The sequence below is a fragment of the Syngnathus typhle genome, linkage group LG8 (assembly GCF_033458585.1).
Source record: "Syngnathus typhle isolate RoL2023-S1 ecotype Sweden linkage group LG8, RoL_Styp_1.0, whole genome shotgun sequence".
In the NCBI taxonomy this organism is placed as follows: Eukaryota; Metazoa; Chordata; class Actinopteri; order Syngnathiformes; family Syngnathidae; genus Syngnathus; species Syngnathus typhle.
This window is the reverse complement of record NC_083745.1, coordinates 10798475-10820583: the sequence shown is the minus strand read 5'-3', so window position 1 is coordinate 10820583 and position 22109 is coordinate 10798475. Positions and strand designations below refer to the sequence as shown.

General features: G+C 44.9%; 3 protein-coding genes across 5 annotated transcripts in view; all 3 read right to left on the bottom strand.

Annotated features, from left to right (window-relative positions):
* Positions 1-1612, bottom strand: part of ryr2b (ryanodine receptor 2b (cardiac)) — a 37750-nt gene extending 36138 nt beyond the window's left edge. Inside the window, exons 1-3 of the mRNA XM_061285818.1 lie at positions 1565-1612; positions 302-421; positions 77-181 (exon numbers count right to left, since the gene is read on the bottom strand). Coding sequence (XP_061141802.1) covers positions 77-181; positions 302-421; positions 1565-1612 — 273 coding nt within the window. The remainder of the gene's footprint in view (positions 1-76; positions 182-301; positions 422-1564) is intronic.
* A 600-nt stretch (positions 1613-2212) lies between these two features.
* Positions 2213-12790, bottom strand: actn2b (actinin, alpha 2b). The gene is made up of 21 exons (XM_061285530.1): positions 12495-12790; positions 9297-9411; positions 9043-9162; positions 8880-8966; positions 8699-8786; positions 8374-8452; positions 7603-7684; positions 7316-7401; positions 7076-7168; positions 6773-7003; positions 6542-6689; positions 6266-6416; positions 5991-6099; positions 5299-5439; positions 4928-5110; positions 4734-4868; positions 4398-4577; positions 3989-4135; positions 3338-3403; positions 3081-3239; positions 2213-2992 (listed from the first exon to the last, which is right to left on the bottom strand). Exons 1-21 carry the CDS (start codon positions 12624-12626, stop codon positions 2834-2836), a joined length of 2691 nt encoding a protein of 896 aa, XP_061141514.1. The 5' UTR covers positions 12627-12790; the 3' UTR covers positions 2213-2833.
* A 95-nt stretch (positions 12791-12885) lies between these two features.
* Positions 12886-21585, bottom strand: LOC133158323 (prolyl 4-hydroxylase subunit alpha-1-like). Of its 3 annotated transcripts, none has more exons than XM_061285463.1 (14): positions 21122-21579; positions 19140-19219; positions 18970-19066; positions 18752-18903; positions 18540-18677; positions 17865-18104; positions 17474-17697; positions 17214-17390; positions 16257-16327; positions 14974-15127; positions 14836-14901; positions 14661-14729; positions 14273-14369; positions 12886-14192 (listed from the first exon to the last, which is right to left on the bottom strand). In XM_061285463.1, the coding sequence occupies exons 1-14, from the start codon at positions 21133-21135 to the stop codon at positions 14122-14124; spliced, it is 1650 nt and encodes a 549-aa protein (XP_061141447.1). In that variant the 5' UTR covers positions 21136-21579; the 3' UTR covers positions 12886-14121. The 3 variants fall into 3 exon arrangements, with proteins under 3 accessions (XP_061141447.1, XP_061141446.1, XP_061141445.1); XM_061285462.1 differs by lacking the exon at positions 16257-16327 and adding an exon at positions 16660-16730 and having other exon boundaries at positions 21122-21576; XM_061285461.1 differs by having other exon boundaries at positions 14836-15127; positions 21122-21585.
* Positions 21586-22109: the final 524 nt, after the last annotated feature.

The following is a 22109-nucleotide window of genomic DNA, read 5'->3' as shown; positions in this document are numbered from 1 at the left end:
ATCAACCCTCCCTGGCAGTTTTATCCACGCATCTACTGTGTGTGAAAAGAAGTGATAAGCAACAATGTGAGATTACCTCCACAATCAGGCTTTCGCTGTGTGCCAGCATCTCTTGCAGAGCTCGCACAGACAGACACTGGACCAGAATTAAGCCGCACACGGACAAGTCTGGTGGAACATTCTATTGCGGGGGAGTGCAATAACAAAACATGTGAAAATGTACTCAATTCCAACAATTTACAAATGTTAACACAAAAAAGAAATATTTCAATTTGTGATGATGTGGAGTTGTTTCCTTTACCTTACAGTTGGAGGTGGCCTCCAGCCTGCACAGCCTGCTGCCAAATCCCTCAGCAGCCAGGCAAACCTTCACATGTTCCTCCTGAGAAGTAAAAACGCTCTGCAGGACCACTTCATCACCCTGACGTGAACAAAATGATAGTGAAATATCTATTATGCAAAGGTGTCAAGCGGCTTGTGTGACTGATTTTAGCAGTGCGTGTGTGTCCGCTACCTCCGAGTCGTAGATACCTTCTTTTGAAGCCATTACTGAGTGAAGCTTTTTTTTATTATTATTAGAACATCCTTAAACATTGACACCATGTCAGATGGCAAAATTGTATGTTGAATATCTGTCTGGGATCACTGCCTGCATTTTTACAAAATGGCGAAATGGAACCAAGACTTAAATAATTAAGGAGTGAATCAAAGGAGGGCAAAGTGAGTCTCCAGTAGATCTCTGCCACCTCTGTCAAACTTATCAAATTCCAAATGGACTGCATGAAAGGCCATCAGGCTTCCCGTATCTATTTAAGGAGCATTAGAGCGAGGCAGAGGACGACCTCATTTCAGCCAGGACCGCCAACACCTCTTGGTGGCTAGGCTGCATAGCTCCATATTGGGAAGATACACTCATTCCACTTGTCCATATCAGCAGCACTCTGCAAGCAGTCAAACACACTGCCCAATGATAAGACATAAGTCAAGATAAGTCTTGAGATGGTTATCAAGCAGAACCGTTCAACTTATTTCCAGGGTTATATTTTTGTGCTCTCCCGGATCTTTTCAGGTTCATCCTGATTTTGAGACAGCAGCCTCTGAACATTGCAGGCATCTCAAAGACTCCAGTTATTTTTTTATTTCTGTTGAACCTTTTTTTTTACATTTAGCCTCATTGCATCCAGACTAAAAGTGCTGATTTTATAGCTGCTGATCTCACCATCCATAACATTTACTGTGCTCCTCATCGGATAAGATCATATGTTTACAACTGTGATAGCATCGTGCACTAAAGTTGAGATACTGAGGCCATTTTGGGGTTTCACTTGTGGCTGAGTAAGCCAAGTAAAACAAGGCTAAGAACTGCACTCTTCAGACAGAGTTGCGTGGATTCTGTGGCGGTGTTAAATCATGACAGTTGAGAAATAATAATATCAAAAATTAAGTAAGGACAAAAAAGTTATGTTAAGTCTCTCCTTAGTGTTACGGTTTAGCTGCGTGTTGCTAACTTCATTCACTTTTATTGCAAGACTGGCCTAATTAACATTTCTCATCAATTACTCACCGTTCGGAGAAACTGGAATTCGTCATCACCCTCGCCCGAGTCAGACATTATTTCCAAACTTGCCGGCAGTTGTAAGAGATGCGGGAAAAATTGGAGACTGGAGGAATAGAGTTGTGAGCTGTCAGTGTAGGTATACAGTTTGTCTAATGGGAGTGGTCTTCAGGTCCCATGATGGGAAGGAAGCCATAATGAAGCACCATCGCTCGCATTGGCGGGAACGGTGCTGTTCCCGCCAATATTCAACATAAGTAGAAGATATTGCACTTTAAGACTTTTGACTCGAATTTTATTTTATCCATCCATTTTCTAAACCGCTTATCCCCCAATTTTATATTACGCCAAAATAAACAAATAATATATTGATAAGCAAATCATTTAGACAGATCTCGTTCACTAAGTCTACTGATTCTGCTTTGAGCTCCTACTTCCCACATTTTTTAATGCAACATTAGTAAATATATACTACTGTACAGTCTTGTACGTGTACCCCGAACACTCGCTTATTCTCCTATTTGCAGATTTTTATTTTTTAATTTATATAAAGCAATTTTTGTGAAAAATACTTACTGGCAGTATACCCCCACCTAATATAGAATTTGGAGGGGGCAGATGGATGTCTTAACAGAAAAACACCACACAGAGCAGAGATTGTTTGAATACCATTTATTCTATTTTGTTTCCATGGGTACAATCAAAAGTAACAGGGGACAAATCTAGCTGTTGTTGGCCACATTAGAGTTAATGAATGCAAGAAAAAATATGTTGAAACATGCATGAGCAAAGGCAATTTGGGTAATAATTCAGCACAACAGTAAACATATTTAATCAGCAAATACATTAAAAGCATAAAACCCAGATAAACATTTCAGAAATTATTTATCTAGATTTACCTTTGTGTCTTGTGTGTATGCCTTTAAAGCATTAGTGATTCTTTACATTTTACTTTTGTGTTCATCCATTTGTGAAACATATTGGGGGGGGGGGGGGGGGGGGCAATTTGGGTATTTGTTAAATGAGTCATTAAGGAATCTGAAAAAGCCTTCTTAGATGGCATTAGGCTCTGAGTGAACACGGTCTTCCCAATGGGTAATTAAAACAATGCATTTCAATTTGAGTGTGAATATTTCAGTGAGTCAAGCAGGCATCTTTCAGCAGACATCTAACGAATCAACCCAAACATTGATCACAATTGAAGCTCCCTTCATTACAGACTCCCTAAATTCCTAAATGAGAAAAAGTTAGCAGGGAGGTGGTTGTCACGTGGGGTTGTTAAAGGTCACTCTCCCCATAGAGGGCGGTGGAGAAAGCGGTGTAGTCCAGCGCCCCCGGTGGCGCTCCCGGGGACCTGTAGGGTGGCATCCTCGAGATGCAATATTCAGCTTGCTCAGGAGGAAGTTCTCTCCTCAGCTCGTCCACCAGAATGTACGGCTGAGATGCAAAGCAAATATGTGAACTTGCAAATTCCAAACTGTCAATATGCAGCATCAAGATTATTCATAAATGAATAAATACAAACCTTGTCCGCCGCCAAAATCCGGAAGGATGCCACAACCTGGTCGGCAGTGTCGGTATCTGCGGTTTCTCTGGTCATGAAGTCAATGAAAGACTGGAAGGAGACGATTCCGGTGCCGTTGGGGTCGACAAGGATCATTATCCGGGCGAACTCCACCTCACCCTGAACGGGACAAATAAACAGCGGTTATGACTTTTTTTTTAAGCACAAGCTTGCTGTGCGTGCCTGAACCTCATGCGTGCAAATTTAAAGCACCTCACCAAATCGTAGCCCATTGAGATGAGGCAGGCTCGGAAGTCATCCGTCTCCATGGCACCGTTCTTCTTCTGTAGTTGGAGGGGGTCATCATATAGAAAATAGAAATAATTAACAGGAAAGGGAGAATGTACATATCCGACTGGGTGCGTAAAAAATTCCACAACACCGGGCAGTGAGAACACAGTCGAGCAAACAATAATACATGAATAATAAATCTTAAATATATTATTCATTTGGCTGGTTTGAGTTCAATCTTCCCTCATAAGAAATGTGAGGGTACAGTAATTTGGCCTTAGTGTCCTGTCCACCTTCAACGAGAATTTTGATTATTGAATGATGGATGTAACTCTGATGTAGCATATATTTGGAGCTGGCATTGACTGTGTACATCCAATCCGTGTATTTACGCTGAATTCACAGTGGCATATAAAATATGTATTGCACTGCCATGGCGTATATCCTAATTTCGACACATAAGAGCTAAAAATTTAAATGATGTCACTCGAACCATGAAGCGCTCCAAACCCAGCAGAATAGTCAGAGTAGACTACAGCTGAGATTAAAGTTTGGGACTTGGTGTGTTTCAAGATGAAATGAACGCAAAATATTTGATGCAATCTATTTAAGGCGCAGCAATCAATGGCAATCTTTACCCGATCGAAGTGGTTGAAAGAAGATCTGAATTCGTTCATCTGCTGCTGGCTGATACCCTTGGCGTCGCGGGTCAGGATCTGGGTTTCGATCTCGTTGATAGTGCGGGCCACTGTCGTGAGGAGCAGCTCCCAGCCCACGCGGATATGCTACATGTGCGGTTGCCACGACAACATGGAAGACAGTCCACGAGAACCGGACAGTAGACAATGACAACATTTTTTTTTAATAGTGGCCTTTGGGCAGCACGGTGTGTTAGCAGTTAGCGCATCTGCTTCACTATTCGGGGCTCAGAAACTTAGTGTAGTTTTCATGTTTGCAACTTGTACAAATGGAAAGTCATTGAGAAAGAATCAAATAAAAAAAACAAAACATAAATAAAGCAAAAAAAACTGCCCTCCAAGATTGTACCTCCATAGTATAGTTGGTGTGTTTGTTGTCAAACACCAGCGACTCCTGAATGAGCTGGTGGTCTCCCTCCAGCTTGTCGATGTTGGGCTTGTAAGCGACGATGACGTGCTCGCACTGCTTCAGTTGGGTCATCTGGTCCTCCAGGGCGCCCCCGATCTCCAGGGAGCAGCGCCCAATCTCCTGTTCGACAAGGCCAATTGGTTGGATCACAAGAACTTCTTTTGAAATTACAGAGTCCACCGTCCAGTTCTGAGGATGTCTCCTCACTGACCTACTTTTATGTACAATGAAATATAATTATCCTGCATTAGATGAACGCGTCATGTCATGTCTAACCTCCATCCTGGCCTGGATCCAGGGTCCAATGAGATTAGCCTGTGCGGCAAACTGCCGCCTCAACCTTTCGTGGGAATGCTGGCGTGCCAGCTCTTCCTGCATGGCACTGTCTCGCTGAGGAACCAACTTCTTGACCTGAAATAACACACGCAGATGGGTACGGAGCAAACGGGTTTGAAAGCGGCGGCGGCTACCTTGTCCCATTTGACAAGCAGCTCGTCAGTTGTGATGGTGCTGTAAGGGTTGATAATGTTGGCCTTGATCCCGTAGCTCTGGGAGATTTTCTGCACCTCATTGTGGATTCCCAGGATGGCCTGTCGCTCAGCGTCCGCCTCCGGGAGAGTCGCTTTGAACTGCTCATGAGCCGCGATTAGACTCTGGAGGGCAGGCGCAGGGGAAGAGAGAAGTGCTGAAACGCTGTTAAAATGTCGACGTTCTGTCAGGTCTGATCATTTTTTTCAGCGTACATATTCCGCGGGGCCAATCATTTTGAATTGAAATCAGATGAAACTAAGTTAACCACATTAACTTCCTTTCTCTCTCCGCCGCATCGTCCGTTGCCCACCTGGACTTCCTCTACTGTGTGCACCATAAACATGTCCTGCAGGTCTTCCATGGCTCCCTCCATCCAGTTGTTGAAAGGAGCCGAGCGCTTGGCAAACTCCAGGAACAACTGCTCGATGGTCTCCAGCAGCTTATCTGTACGCTGCAAGAATGACGACACCACATAAATCCTGGAAAACAAAGACTCGAAACGTCCAAGATGACCTCTTCCATACAAATCCTCTTACAAATAGCCACCCCACCCCCACCACACGCACCTGTTCTGACGACTAACCCCAGAAAGAACAACATTAGAATGGCCTCGTCAACCCAGACTTTGGCTCGGTCAGAGGGGGATTGTGTTGAGTGGGACGCGAACAGACAACGGGCCTCTGTCGCTGTCATTCACACTTAATCCGCAGACCTTTTCCAGAGCCCTCATACACTTGCGGGTCAGGAATGGTCAGCGTGGATCAGAGGAAATGGCCGGTGGGACCAGAGCCAGTCAAAGGCCGTGTGATGACAGGCACGTCTCCATCCAATACCATATGAAAAGGGCTCTGGATATTTTGGTGTTAAACCAATCCGCATCTACTGATGTGGATCATTAGCGCCCTCTAGTGGGGACTCGGCACACATGCCAGCACATCCACATGACATGATAGCGGGGCACGATCCGGGTTCTTCTTGCCCGTGTACTTGAATGACCCTCACCTCCAATGCCTCCCTCCGTTTCTGGGTCAGGGTCCCCAGCCGGTCCCACAAGTCGCAGATGCTCTGGCAGCGCAAGTTTACAGCAGCCACGTCATGGTAGTCCAGCTCACTGAGGAGAAAAAAAAAAAACTTGATATGCCCCCCGCCCAAAAAAAAAAAAAGTAGCATTTTTTGGGCGTAATTTAGTTTCTTTGGCGTGATAGATGATAAATACCAAAACAATGCCCACTTGTCCTGTACAATGACAACTTTTATTTCATACTACTCAGACGTACTTAAGCTCCTGCGCGATGGCAGCAATCTGCTCCACCCTGTCTTGGTGGGCTGCCAGGTCGCTCTCAAAGGCCTCGTGTTTTCGAAGCAGCGCCTTTATTTGCGTCAGGGTGGCTGTTTCGTAGTCCTTCAAGGAGAGCAACATTTCTTTGCCTGATCACGGAAAAAGAGGAGAAATTCAGATTCAAACAGGGACTTTCCCATGGTCATAATGAACACTGCGGAGGCTCCGGACAGACTGTGGACTTTTCATATCTTCTCTATGTCCGACTGCTCACCGCTGGCCCAATTTTCATGATTGGTGGCTTTTTGGCGAAACTTTTCAGCCAGGTGGTCCAGCCTCTCCAACCTGCGAATCTCTGTGAGGAGCCACTCCTCATAACCCTTCTCGGCATGCTCCAAGCCCTGCCAGGCTGCGGCGATATCCTGGAGGCAAGATAAACGGGAGAAATTTAAAAAGGAAAATCACCACACGCTTTGGAGTGAAGGAAGGATTGGCAGTAACGTACCGACACCATCTTGCCCTCGGAGGGCATGAAGGCAGGCCGGTTGCTGATGCGCAACTTGGTCTGCAGGGTGTTGAAGTTGATTTCCAGCTGGCACTTCTCCTGCACCTTAGGGGGCTTGTGCTGGCGTCGGTAGTCGCGGAAGTCCTCCAGCTTCCTCTGCATCTCTGCTATGGTCTTCTCCGGGGTCCGGTTCTCCAGCCAGGGAGTGGTGCGGCGGATCCACTCCAGCAGCTGGACGCCAAGATCATTAGGACAAAATTACGACATGACGCGAGCGGGAATGCTGCGATTCAACATCGTCACCTGGCTGGCCAGCCTCTCGTACTCCTCCATCAGCTTCTCGTTTTCCTGGTTTACCCCCAACACCTTACAGATTCTATTGGCGGCCGTCTCAGCCTGAAGAGAAAAAAAAATGGACAGTTAGTTACGCCGCTGTAACATTATGGACAGTTTGAAGATTACATTCAGTGAGTCCAAAGTGTGGCATATTTGCATATATATGGCAAAGCACATCATATCAAATGAGTGGATGATTTGGCCAACCTGCTCAGCGCCGGCAAACGCGTGATAGAAGCAGGACACGTAGGTCATGATGGCTCTTTCATCGGGCTTGGGGGTGTTGATGATATCTGGAGGTCAAAATGAAAAGACGAGAAAGAAGAGACATTACTGCGATTGAACAGATGACAGAAGGTACAATGAAAGCGGCAAGCAATGCTCAATGACCCCCCCTTCCAGAATGGAAGATTTAATCAGCAATTTCAAGCATGAGTCCATTCGACCAACTGACATGAAAAAAAAACTTTTTTCCCTTTTCCACACATGATTACCTTCGGCATCGAGCATTTTGGGAATGTCGAGGTGTTTCTCGGCTATGTCAAAAGCCAGGTTCAGGTTCCCCAGAGGATCATCCTAAATAAAGCAATACAATTCCGTGTGACTAAACAGCAATGCCGGACTTAAAATGCCGCCAGGCCTGACCTTCATGCAGCGGCGGACAGGGTTAAACTTCCTCATCATTCCCATGCAAAGCTCATTTATCAGAAAACGTCTCGCTTTTACGAGAGAGCAGAGTTTGATCAATGAGGCCGCTCGTGTCTCAACGGGGAAATCAATAACGTTTTGCCGTAACAATTGCGTGAATCCCCTTGATTACTCCTTCTGTCGTTAATTGTGTTTCGGAACAAGTCATTCATCTTGCGTGTCGCGACGGGTTGTTAAACGCTGACAAGAGCCGAGCAATCGGCAGAGATTTTTTATTAAAACCTCTCGCGAGGACGAGGAGCCTCTCGCGGCGTTCGCCACGTGATGATGAGACCAGAGGCGAGGCCCAGCTCGGCTCACGTTTCCGTTGGAGCCGCTGTTGAAAGACTAGGCCTTCACGTCGCAATGACAGATGACTCACTCCTGCTGAATTGAATAACTGAAATAATGACAAATAAAAAAAGACACTACTCTAAAGGAAGCTTTTTATATTTCTGAATTATTAGTTTGACCTCAAGCCATAGTGCACAGTTAAGTGTGTTTTGATCGGCTCGCACGGTGAACGTCATGCCAGGTTACAGGTGACACGCACACACAAATGCACGAACGCGCGACACCTTGCTGAGCTTAGAGTAGTCGAGCAGGTCGGGTCTGTGTCTGTGAATCAGGGCGCAGAAGGCCAGGCCGTCCTTCCAGCTTTAGCGGCCCATGAGCAGAGAGAGCCAACATGTCAGTTCACTTGACAGAAGCACCGCTTAGCAAAGCAAGCTCCTTCGACGCCATTCAAAATGGCAGTTTGGGGGGGATTATGCTAAACATTTGGCTAAATTCTTGGTTGTGGAATATATGATTAAACCATGTGTTGAATTTAAGGAAAGGATTCTGATTTTAGCTCGGAAACGTAGCACTTGCGTTACTCTGAGTGGTCATCAGTTCACCTACCTGACATGGAAGTTCTGGACATTGACATTCCTGTAGGGGGCAGTCTTTCGTTGACACCACAACAAGAGGCCCTCTTTGGCAGATGTTTCTGCACAGATGTTAGCAGACCATAGCTGACAAAGTCACACATGCTTCTTTTGGAATATCATATTTTCAGTGATTTTTTTTTTTTTTACCACACCTTCAACGTTAATGTCCTGAATGGCAAAGCGGAGGATTATTGTCCAGATCATTCCAAGGGTCATCTTCACATTCCCGTCCACAATCTCTGAAACACAAATATAAATCATATTAGCAAATGGGATATTTTTCCTTCGGTATATTTTTGCTGACACTTCTGGTACCTTCAGCTCCAATGGAGACCAGTTTTACCCCTTTGCTGGTGATGAAGTCCAGCGCTTTGTTGACGTTAGCAATCTTGTGAAAGCGCATCTTCCCTCTGTCCGGTTTAGGTAACCGCTCACCTGCCAACATTCCATTGTCAGAAGGTCATGTGAGCAAATACTGCACACAGTGAGGGGAACATTTCATAAAACAAATGGACAGCAGTACACACAGAAATAATCAACCACATCAAACTTCAAATTCAAGATCTGACCTGAGATCACTTCCAGAAGCAGCATGAGCTTCAGTCCGTTCCTCAAATCTTCTTCAATGTTTTCAATTTGAGTGCCAGCTTTCCTCAGGTGGGAATTACACCAGGCAGTGAAGGTCTGTCAGAACAAAGACATCAAATCAATTAAACTTTGATGACAGAACATAATTAACTATCATATTCTGCAGCAGCTTTATGCAGACCAGTGCAAGGTTCCAGAAGGACCATAAACAGCAATAATGGAAACCGGTTGATGAACTGCAGTGTGTCAAGCTTTAGAACTCGGATGCTGATCCTCTGCAATTGTACCTTGGTGAAACATGTAGGTAACAATGTCTCAGACCCAAAGTCTTACAACCTGTGGTGTTCCCCAGGGCTCAATCCTGTGACCCCTTTTGTTTTCTGAACATGATTCCATTAGGCATGTTTCAGTTTTATGTTGCTGATATCTGCATTTTCTCATTAAATTTAAGAAACACTGACCCAGAGGCGTCAAATGTCATCCCTTTTCATCCATCGCATCAGAACAAATGTGCTTTGTGCGATACTGTAAATCTTGTTAAGCTGGGATGATTGTCCCTCACCTCCTATTTTTGTCGGTTCTCTCACTCGCCAACAATGGATGAAGAGGCGGGAGCCCAGCACAGAGCTCAGCATTCCGGCTGATATAAGGTGTTAAATATAGAGTGCTCTGGGGTGCTTCACGATAAGGGACCCACCGGCAGGGAATAACGTCAGAATGTGTCGTCGTGTCAGCGGGAGCGAAAATGTCATGTGGACGGAGAAATTGTTTCCTGTTGTCCGTCACTGTGTGGCGACTTGAAATGTGATTGGTAGCAGGCGAAAGGTGGCTCTCTTATCGCAAGGTCACACTCATTACAAAGTCAGCATTGTACTCAATATCCATCCAACCATTTTCAAAACTTGTGTGGTGCAAAGCAGCCATGTCCTCATGTAAATTCAACTACATGACGCAACTTGAGGACTGATTTTCAGATCCTTGCGCAGCCTGCGGCTAGAAAGTGCAAATACATTTCCCCATTGGGAGTAAAAAGGCAGAGCGGAATCGCCCTTGGTGTGCGTGACTGTGAGCTGCTGCCATCCTTGTTACAAACCCCAGCCTGCAGGGACTCGGAATAGAGTCGCAAGAATCCCGCGGCCCACGTTTCCGAGCACTCAGTTTCCCGACCGCATGGGGCTATTGGCCGGTGACGGCTGCACTAAAAATATTCATGAATCACATAGAGCAGGGACCAAGCCTTTAAGTCTACAGGCTGGTGCCACTGGGGACCAGCAAGGTAAGACTGACGGGCCTGAGAACGATGATGGAAAACAGATGTCTAACTACAAAGACAAATTAATCATACTGTCCATCATACTGTCTTCCTCCTTCACTCAGTGTTTTATTCACATTCGACGTCACACTGCCTTGTTCAAAGTGAATTTCTAAAGAATGTAATAAATATTTAATAGGTAAAATATTGAAATGCATGTCGAAACCAAGTCCTGGTAGCTCATCATGCAATTATGTTGAAAATGTGTTCTATAAAAGACAAAAAAGAAAGTTGGAAGGCTGCAATACATGACCCTGAGCGGAGCTGTGAACGTTCACTGTGAATGCCGGGCACGAGAAAGGCCACCGTGCTGGGTCACGGAACAATACGAGCACCGTGGCCAGAAAGCAACTTACCAGCTACAACAATGTAGAAGCGACATACTCCAGCACACTCCCTCAGCTGCACTTATAACAAGGGAATGGAAAATCAGCTATATATACAACCAATATGTCCTGTACTGTCTCTACCAGCCATGACATGCTGTCCACTATATTGTGTTTCTAATATTTTGAATAGCTTATTTAGTTCTGTGGGCGTCAAACTATTAAGAAGGATCAAGTGTACACACAACACCACTGCTAACCGGTGTATCTAATAAAGTGTTTAGTGCGTCTACTTTACACTTCATTTAGTCTGGCCCAACTGATATGGATTTTGATATCTGGCAGAAAAACAAATTCTGATAAATCCTATCTATCTGCTGATTACAACTGAACTGGATCATTTATTTTTTGGTCCATTAACATTAAGAAAGATGAATTACAGGCAGAACCTTTGGAGCTTGTGCCTCCAGCAGTGCAAAGAAGCCAAGTCATAAACCCCTAAAATCAACTGTGAGCATGGGGGGCATGAGGCTAAATTCAGTCAGGCTGGTGCAATATTTTCTGCGTGCCATCGCTATAAACAAAAGAATTCCGCGCCAAGGACATCGACTTAGCCCTACTACAATGCCTGCCCGTGGCAGTGGTTAAAATTAGAAGCAGGGTCCATTCTAAATCCCGGGAGCGTCATCATGTGTTGGGAGCATCTGTTGACAGCTCACATTCCGAACGTATCGCCCGAGAGAGAGCAGAGCCGCTGGAAAGCAGGGCTATTGTTAGCCAAACTGCTACCCGCCGCATTCAAAGAGCCAGCGGGGAACGGCAGGAGTCCATCACCGGATGTTTGGCACATTTTACTTCACTCGGCAGAAATTCTGAGCTAACATAAAGTCATGGAAAGTTTATACTTGTAAGACACAGTTATTGTACTTGAATTGTTGAAGTCACTGTTGTTTGCTTTGTCGTCAATCAAGCCCAAAGGTTAACCCAAACATGGTGAAGAGGCATTTAGCTGTTATGCTGCATGCAAATGGGATAACAACTCAAGACAAGTCAGACTCGAGTGTAAATCATTTTAAATGTCTTTCGATCCTTTGCAAAAGAGTTTAAATGTCAATCTTTGTTCTTTTAGTAATTTTAGTAAGACACTTTTGTTGCTTTTGAATGTCTTGAGTTTCTTTGTGAATGCTTCTGTGGAGGTTGTGAAACACATTGTCTTGCCTTGTGTATAAAATGTGCAATACTCACAGCTATTAGTGAAGCAAATATGCATTAATTGAGCGCTATTTGCTATGTTAATGACATTATGCCATCGTTGACGTTTAATGCCTTCGTCACGAGATGACAATTATTGCCGTTTTGATTCACTAGTCGTTTCAATAGTTAATCTTTATTGTCCACGAGTGAGGACCAAGAGCTGTCAAGTACATGGACCTTATCTGGATACTTATGACGTCAAATGCTCGAACCACAGCAAACGTCGTTAATTCTAAGCGTCATTGTTGAGAGGTTTTGGTGGGTTCCAGGACCACTTTTGGACTTACTTTTCTCTGCTGTTGCTCCCAAGCCGGGTCGAGCAGCATGTCCCGGTCCCACTCGTCCTCCTGGAGCATGTACTCCTCCTCGTAGCCGTTGTCGTAGCGCACCGTGGTCTCCATGTGAGTCATGGTCATCATCTTGAGGGGCTTCTCGAAAGTCGACTTCAACTTGAGACAAAAGAACAAATTCAGTTGTAAAGAACACTTGAGGTTCTCTCACACTCAGTCATAGACACGCACACTTCGCCCTTATCCCCCCGACCTGACAGACGTCTGGCCCCGGTTGCCTCCAGCCGGGACGGGAGGTGCGGGTTATCGTTCGGAGGGGCGTGGTCACGTGACCCATGCAAGCCAGCCCGTCGAGATCGCGCACGTAAAAACACAAACAGACACGCGCTCAAAGTTCATAAAAACAGCTTTTAATATCTTACGAAACATAAACGAGGACTGTCAAAACAATATCACAAATGGCTTGGGTCATATAAATAAAAGTGTTCTTCCTCACAAAACCCACCAAAAAAAAAAAAAAAAAAGCACCAAAACTGCTGGGGGCGTGTTTGACTGATTTATGTAGATGTGTATGTGTTCAAGTGGATCTGTTCATTTGCTAGACTATCCATTTGTACACCCATCAAACTAGTGTGTTAGAAACATCCTAGTTCTGGTATCACATATGGAGTGAACCATGGACCAAGACCAGCCTGTAAATAGCAGATATCTGCAAATGAACAGATTTGCAACCCCCAAAAAGTTTAGAAATAAGCCAAGCGACAGCTCAAATCTTGAAAACCTCATAAGTCAAGCCAATTGTATCTCAAGGTATCACGTGCATTGCTAAGAAAAAGCAAGGTCAGGTGAGGTGAGTCGGTAGGGTGCTCGGAGTATTGTCAGGCAAAGGACGCATCTCTGATTGGCTGTCTGGCCAATTTCATGGAGAAAACTTGTAGTTTGAATGTGCAATCTAACTTCCTTAACACCAGCCTTGAAACATTTTGTTTACACACAACCAAAGTTTCACATAAACACCTTTGGGCAATTTCAAACCTTGAATACTGTGCAGGCAGACATGCTCAACGCTTGTGCTCACATTATGTCAAAACTACTTGAAATGTCTTCGGCAACTATGGCAAAATCTATTAAACCTTTATTTCATGCGGTCCCTGCGATCTGAAGACCAACTTGCATCTAATGTGCTGCGAGTTGGTGGCGCTCGCTTAGCAAATTCTCGCGCAATGACATTGTGTTAACTTGCGAGAAGGTGCGTGAAGGAGTGAATGCGTTCGGCTTCTGAAGAATGTCAACCGGCAGGAGTGCTGAGGGTGAAGGAGGGGGTAGTGTTTCCTCCGACTGAAGAATAGCATAGCCACAGAACCCGAGGTCAAACAGAGTGCAGTGAAAACCACAAGAGAGTGAAAAAGGCACAGTGTGGCGATCTGGGCAACTATCTACACTGACGCTGTCCAAACAATCTCGAGGGACTTGGAGTGTGACGGCTGGAGGATATAAAGGGAGTGTTTGAGCTTGGCAGAGATGAGCCATTTGGAACCCAAGCATCCATGATGTTTGAGTGTGTTCGGCACGAGGAGGAGGAGGAGGAGGAGCAGGACTGCTGGGGGGAGGTTTTCGGTTCCAATCAATCAGTCTCATTTAGCCCACATGGTCGCCGCCACTCTTGGCCCCGTTCGTGAATCCATTTGTTTGATACTAAAGAGCAGGAAGGAACAAACCAAATGTTACTCGTAGTCATCCACTTTGCTTCTGCTCTTTCCGTTCGAGGAACTTACCCCACTTGTTGCCGACCAAAACGGGACAAGCAGCATGTCGCGTGCTGTAGTCCCCCTCCCCGCTGGGAAAGAGGTTGTACCAGAACACTGCAGTTCCCTGACGACAAAAGACAACACACATAAGCCGATCATCCAAAAACTAATTTGACCTTAACACCCCTCCCCCCAGCGCCAAATGGACTGTTGAGCATAAATCAATACAAAATCATGAAACACATTAGAATTTAAATGGAACTTTGACCTCCTGAGAGTTTTTAAGCCAGCAGTCCAGCTCATGCTAGCCTCACACGCTTGAATCAATTTATTTTATTTAATTAAACAATAACAACACACACGTGGTTTTGTGCAAGCATTCAATATTAGCAGTCAGTCATGTGGCAATGGGAACCTTTTGAGGCTGAACCGATGCTCCGACATCTGGGAATACTGTGGCGCCCCCTGCTGCCACGTCACTCATCTACAACAAGAAAGGAAAACAACTTCAGCACTTCCATTTTTTTTTTCCCCTCACTCCTCGGTTGTTCATCAAAATAATGATGCATGGGGCGAATGTCAAGACTTACGTAGAAGAGCCACGTTGCTATGCGGTTGCCCGTTCCCAGCTCTTTGAAGGCGTCCGGCTCGTCTTTCTGAGACGACACAATCAAAGTCAGGTTCTGAGTTCTGGCGTTGAAACCATCCCGATGTGTGTGTGGACATACCCTTCCGAAGTCAAAGTGTGGCTCGTACTGACCGCCGACGCCGTAATTTGCCACCTGCAGCTCTTCTGCTGTGTCCATTTCCAAACCGGTGAGATCCTCGATCCTCTGGTTAATTTTTTCGATGATGGGATCTTCATAGCCTGTGAGCCAAGCGCTGGAACAGAGTGAGGCCGGGTGAGAAAGAAGCATCGGCAGCGATTGCGGGCGGCGGTAAACAGAGTCTCGATGAACGAGCGAGCGAGCAGAGAGAGGTAGCATGCTGAAGGAAACAGAAAGTAATTAAAAAAAAAAAAAAAAAAAAAGAGGTGCACAGGGGACAAAGTGAGAGTTGAAGAAAAGGAAAAAGAAAAGAAAAAAAAAAGGCCCAAGATTCAGAATCTCCAATCAGCTCAGGTTTCAGGGTTGAGAGTGATTTCAATAACTCCGCAGACTAGTCTAGGGTTGACACTAGATGAACATTATTCAAAATATTTCTGAAATAATTTCACACCAGGCATTTGTGTGTTGTAAGAAGGTAGCACGTCATTTGCATTTCCTTCATGACTCTGTGACTCTTTAGCCAAGCAAGACGTTCCCTCATGCGTCTTGCACAGTGAGTTCACCAAAAGGTCAAATTCACATTCCGCTCCACATTCCTTGAACATTCTCTCAAACATAATAAGACAAACTATGCGCTTGCCAATAACGTGCACAAATGTCCTGCCTTAAATCAACAACTAAGAGGTTTTTAATGTGGGGAAAACCAGTAGAAAGAAAGTGTGAAGTCAATACAAAAACTGTGGAGTGGTAAAGTTAAGAAAAATATGCCAGTGATATATAAATAATGAAAATATGAAAAGTAACTGTTTAATTGGCACTGTCCTCCAAATCACTTCACATTATTTACAGTTGCTTTTAATGGACACCACTATAATTGCAGCACATCAATACCATGTTAATGGTCTATGCTTTCGCTAACTATAGAGCTGGCTAGCTAGCTAGTATCAAGCCAGCCATGTATTTGATCTTGCCTTTGAATTGTCTGGCTTGACTTGCTGATATGGAGGCTGAGAATGCGTAGGAGAACTACAGCAGATGTAATCAGCTCATGAAAGAATGCAGAAGAGTAGAGATTCATGACAGAAGAAATATTCATTCTGCGCTCGACCTTGAGCATTCTCGTAAAAAGTGTCGGCCGAGCCAATTCCAGCCTGAGACGAGCGTTGTGACAATGCAATAGTCTCTTGACATTTTTTCATTTTGAGCCAAGCTGCGAGGAGATGTTTCGACCTGTTTCCCCTTACCTCTTGGAGACTCTGTATAGGGCTGTAGTAAGCTTTCCAGTTTGGGGATCATGCACCGTGGCTCGCCTTAACTAAGTGGGTTCCCCGCCGCGAGGTGGATGCAGAGGGTGGATGGAAAGAGTAGCAGTAAGAGAGGAGGAGGAGGAAGGAGGGAGAGAAAGAGAAGAGCAGAGAGAGTCACTAAATGTCAACGTTACTGCTTAAAAATAGCCCAGAGAATTTGTTTCATGAGGCGTGACTTTTGCCTCTGAAACAACTCCGGGCTCATGACAAAGCAACTATGTTAATATCAACTATAGCAGGAGAAAAAAAAATAATAAGAGGAAGAAGGGAAGAGGAGCAATGCCACTTCCTCCATCTGCGCTTTCCTCCTCTGTTGTGGCGAACCCTGGAGGAAACTTACCTTTTACTGATCCTGTACGGCGCCGTCTCCAGCACTCCCGTGGTGGGGTTGGAGATGGTGGCTCTGCGCAGCTGTGAAGCCAGGCAGAGGTTTTACCACACACACATGGCCATGTGTGTGTGTGTGTGTCTACACGCTATTCTCCTCAAAGCCATGACCACAAGAGCAGCTATTTTGCGTTGGCCTTGGGGCTGGGCTGGGCTAAAATATGTGTTCTTCTTTTAAATTTATTTCAAACTTAACCATCTAGTGCTTGACAATGGAATTGCGCCAAATATAAACGAGCGCTAGTCCAAAATTGTATGTCAAATCAGCACAATAGCGGAATCGCGAACATGGAACCCACGATGGAGGAGCTGGGAGGGGATTACTGTGTTTCATTCCAGCCCCATATTAGGCTCCTGCTGAAGTGCACACTTTAGCCACTAAGTGGCGGTATAACACATACAAGAAAACACAAAGAAGAGTTTCACAACTAAGTGACTCAGTAAAAATGCATTAGTTGCCTTTTGGAACAATAACAATAAAACAAGCCGACTTTTGAGACGACTTACCCTCGGCTTGGCCAGCTCTTTGACCTTGTTGATTTCCATGTCAGAGATGATGTTGAGGAAGCGGACAATGTACGGGCTGTCCCACTCATCTTGCTGCTTGACCGGTCCCAGCACGTAGAAGGGGTTGCGATTGTTGTCATGGTAACGGCAGAACAGCCGGCTTTCCCTACGGGGAGTCTTTGGAGTGAAGAAAAACAAGTTCAAGACCAAAATGTCCTTCGAGCATGAGCATATTTTTGTAATCTAAAAGTCCTGCTCACCATTTTGATGCCCTCTCCGCGACACAGCATTTCGTACTTCTTCCTCTCCGGCATTAGAGTGAAGGAATTCCTGTCCTTCTTCTGCTTCTTATCCTTCTTGACTGGCACCTCTTTCTTCTCAGGCTCCTTCTTAATGGCACTTTCCTCTGCTTTCGCCTTCCTCTGCTTCTCCAGCTGGAACTCAAAGTACTTCACGTTGCCTTTGGCCCGCTGATGTTCTGGATCTGAATGTTTGGGGGGGGTGGGGGATGGGGTGGCGAATGCAACTGTTGTCAAACGAAGACATCTTAAACTGTGCTGTAATTACATTCTATAAAGTCAACAGATGAACAATTTTTAAAATATCACCGCATTGGTTTTGTTCAGCTAACATTCTGGTTGAGGGACTAACCGAGTTCAAGGAGTTTCTTGGTGTACACCAGGGCGCGCTCCAACCCCCCTTGCTGGTAGATAGCGTAGCTGAGGTAGTCCAGCACAGTGACCATGTCCACGGTGGACTCCTCGCCGTCGTTGATCTGTTTCAGGGCCTGCGCCATCCATAGCTCCGTGTGGTAGTAGTCCACGTCCGAGTAGGCGATCTTTCCCAGCTCGAAACAGTCCTCGGCTGTCATGAGAGTCTTGTGCTTCGCTCCTGATGTGTGCACGGGGATATTGACATGATTGCACAAGAACACAAACAGACACAAACAATATTCCAATTATTTTTTTGCCATTTTGTGGGAGCTATGAAGTAAGTCGATTAAAAGTGTTTTGCTGCCATTATATGAACTCTATAAACAATTAGACTCAGGTCAGTTTTAATATTTGGCAGACTGAAATCACATTAATCAAAAATAATCCAGAAAATACTTAATAAATAGATAAAACAACTTATTAATTGTCCTTTAATATTTGTTTACCATTGCAAAAGAAGGAAAAATCTGTAAAAGTTGGCCTGTTTATTTTTTAAAAGGTCTAATATCAGCCAGGATGTAATTAAAACAATTATGAATGGTCTTTTTTTTATCGCCATTACGTTTGAAGTTTGGCAACATTTAAGTCAGATTTCATTCATGCAAGTGCTGACCAGGGAGGTTTCCTGTGGCGATGGTGTTGGCATCCAGTTTGTAGGTGTCTTGTAATCGGAGGAGAGCTTTGGCCGCGCCAGTCTGGTCGTCATCCGTCGGGAAGTACCGCCTCTGGATAGTCAAGTTGGAAATAAAACCTGACACGGAAGACAGGAAATGATGTGAGCACACGAAAGCCAGCAAAGACTAAGCAGCGTTATTATTCTCAAACCGTCTGTGGTGTCGCTGAGGACGAGGCTCTCCAGGTCGCTCCACTCTGTGTTGAGCCGCTTCATCAGCTTGAAGGCATTGACCGGGTGGCCCAGGAAGCCCTCGGGGTCTTGCATGGCTTCCGCCGTCAATGATTCCAGTTTATCGGCCCACCTGCCAAAAAAGGCACGTTAGCTTTACACTCGCAAGGCGTTGTGGCGACGTCAGTTTCACGCTTACTTTTTGACCCGCTCCAACTTGTTCTCCTCAGCTTGGATATAGTCCTTGAGGGATGTGACCAGGTCTTTCTCGGTGAACAACAGATCTGTCATTTGGCCTGAGCAACACACACAATATTAACGCACATGGCCACGCATGGCATCTCATGTCAGAAAAATTAGACCTTTTACCTATAGAGGTATAAAAGTCCTGGACTGACAGCGATGGCCGACAGCTCAGCAACAGGAAACACCAACATGGCAGCAGCTTCCTGTGGAGAGATGGATGAAAAAATAAAAAACATGAACAAAAAGAACCATTGAGGATGAGGTATTATCTTTTCTACTGTTTTTGAGGTTCTACTGTAACGCTCAATACATCTTCTGTAGTCTCCCCAAAAAAAAAAAAAAACCATCAATCAACTCATTAACGCATTGGTCATTGGACCTGGCAGGAAGGCGTGTGATAGGATGTTGGATCATGCCTGGGCCTTGATGTGAAGAAACACGTTGGGCACCATTATTTTTGCTCTCACTGAACTGCAATGTTGAGTGGAACCAAGAAAAAAAGCCAGCTGAATAAAAACTATTATTGTGGGATAGTTATCCAATAACAACTAACTGAATAAAAAAAAAAAAAGGGTGCTTAGGTTTTGGAGAAACCGAAGACCCGGCATGTGTGGTGACAGCCAAATTTCCTAATGGCTGACTGACTCCAGACATGTCGGGCCTGAGAGTTCCCGCAGTTGACCACTTGGGCCAATGGCAGCTTAGACTGCCTACATGTGACCCTCCACAAAATAAGCACAAGCAACGATGTGGAAATGATCTCAACCAGTCACACTGTGCCCCTGTGTGTGACAAAGTCAACCTGCAGTTAACAGCACATAATTTGAATGGCAAGCAGAAATACAAACTTTGAAACGCCCTAAGAAAACACTCAGAATATGCAAAAGGTTATTCTAGAAGCATGACAGTCGCAGGTTCAGACAGGTTCTGCCACATGGACAAGCTGCCAGAGAAAATAAGACTTCACGTGGCTTTTCGATTTAGGTCAGCAGCAGGGCAAAATAAAAACAGAGCTGGATTCTTTTTTTACCTTGTAGGAAACATAGGAAGTAACTATCGTCATGTGTTGGTAACAGAGGTGAAAAGGGTGAACCTCAGTTACCAACACACGACGATAGTTTTACAACGTTTTCATTTGGAATAATGCTTGTAAAATCATTTTAACAACTGCCACTGCAAATCAGACTTTGCAGAGAGAAGCTTTGAGAAACAAGGCAATGAAACACGAGTCCTGGATCGCAAAATGTTGTACTTGATGGATAAAACATATTTTATTTTATATTCATTTGGACTTAGTTTGTCATTTTTCCTGGTTTTGCTGCATCATTAAATGAAAACAAGCAAAAGTAAGAAATTGGTGAAGTAGAATCCTAGTGTCATAAAACATTTTAAAAATCATGTTTAACAACTTTAAACCAATATACTGTTTTGCTTCAACAAAAAAGCGTGCTGCGTCCCTTTGGGTGAACTTCTCATTGAGAGTGAATGGGAGAGGACTGCCACGTCTTCGCCCCTCCCCGCCGCAGAGATTGGGAGCCTTGCCGGATAAACATTACCCATTACAAGTGCTGCACTTCAACAAATAAGCACAAAACGAGTGGCTTTTAAATTAACCCAACATTTTTGCTTTACAAATCAATTTTACTTTACTTGCGAGGAAACCGTAATAAGACGACTGTTAGCTTTTAGCATCAGGTGAGCTAGCGTTCAAGCTCAGAGATGACACTTGAGCCCAAGATCAAAATGACTCGGCTACGTAACCTTGAATAACGTTTTGAGACGTTTGTACAGACAGATTGAAATGCTAGTGGCTGAATTGCGTTTAAAAACATGCAGCACAAGCTAGCAAAGGAAATTCAGCGGCCGTCGCAATCCACGTTGTCTAGGTTACCACATTATGCACCGACACGTTTCTATTCTTCCGTTTAATTAGGTATAATTACTCCAAATCGAAATTAAACTAATTACGATGAACAAAGTTATCAGCTAGCTATAGCGTAGCCTAGCTTAAAGGCACGCAGAGCTGCAATGTGAAAATGGGGAATTGGCATTGGTAAACAAACTATTGTGACAGTCGTCAAAGTATCATTAATGACAACGTTTACCTGATAAAATGCATCGTGGTTGTAGAAAAGTGTCCGAGTGTTCAGTAGGCTCGGTGGTGCAGTCGAGCGAGCGAAGGTAGACGCAGAAATTCGAGAGTGGTGTCGGTGGCCCTATTTGACGAGATGTCCCGACGCACTGTTGGACGTCTGCTTTTTGGGGTGGACAGGCCAAGATCTAAAAGGACTACGTGCAGACTCTCACATGCTTCCCAGCCTCCTCAGTTCTTGCGAGGGGGCCGTCGTTCCGAATCTTCAGGGGAGGTGTCATCATGCATGCTGGGACAGCACTACTTTGGGTTTTTTAAATCACAGAGTAACCGTACCGTGCCACATGTTTATAACTTGACTGGGCCACCCCAAAAAGAAAACTGTGTTAATGGTTATTTTGGAAATCATTATTTCTTTCTGGACACCGTTTGGAAATAGAGACTTCCGAGTTATCCCACATTCCAGAAAAATCCCCGCAAACCCAAAACGTGTCTGGTGGGAGGGAATTCCTTCCTCCGCGCAACTGGGTGGAGTTACGTGCTTAGCGTGAGTGTGTGCGCACAGTCAACTGTGAGGATAATTTCAACGTGTATTTTGAATGCAATAAATCGTAACCACCAGCATCTGGCAGTAATTCAGGAAGTAATTTGGTTACTTGCAGAAGTCTCTTAACTCCAGCGGCATAGTGGATTTGTGGTCAAGAGGTTCTGGGTTTGAATCTCAGCTCAGGTGCTCCAGTGTGCGTGTCTTTTCTCCCACGGCTCAAAAAACGATATGTTTGGTTCATTAAAGATTATGAGGATAATGATGTGTGAGTGGTTCTTTGTCTGACCAGTCCAAGATGTGCCCCGCCTCTCTCACAAAATAATCGGGGAAGGAAGGAATCGGTAAGGAGTTAATTAAGATGGATGAAGGCAGGTAAATCCACACTGCAGACCCAGCTACCAAATGCACAAAGGGAGTGATCCATCAATCCATTTTCTGGCGTGCTGGAGCCTAT

What these genes read in the sequence shown, in the direction of transcription:
- actn2b (XM_061285530.1), bottom strand. Translation starts at nt 12,626, where the DNA reads ATGATGACCATGACTCACATGGAGACCACGGTGCGCTACGACAACGGC. An exon ending in GCTTCTGGAAGTGATCTCAG is followed by an intron (nt 9,163 to 9,296) that starts GTCAGATCTTGA and finishes GAATGTTGGCAG; the next exon opens with GTGAGCGGTTACCTAAACCG. An exon ending in TCAGGACATTAACGTTGAAG is followed by an intron (nt 8,787 to 8,879) that starts GTGTGGTAAAAA and finishes ACATCTGTGCAG; the next exon opens with AAACATCTGCCAAAGAGGGC.
- LOC133158323 (XM_061285461.1), bottom strand. An exon ending in GGACTTTTATACCTCTATAG is followed by an intron (nt 19,067 to 19,139) that starts GTAAAAGGTCTA and finishes TGTGTTGCTCAG; the next exon opens with GCCAAATGACAGATCTGTTG. An exon ending in AAGAGCTGGCCAAGCCGAGG is followed by an intron (nt 16,328 to 17,213) that starts GTAAGTCGTCTC and finishes GAACCCACTTAG; the next exon opens with TTAAGGCGAGCCACGGTGCA.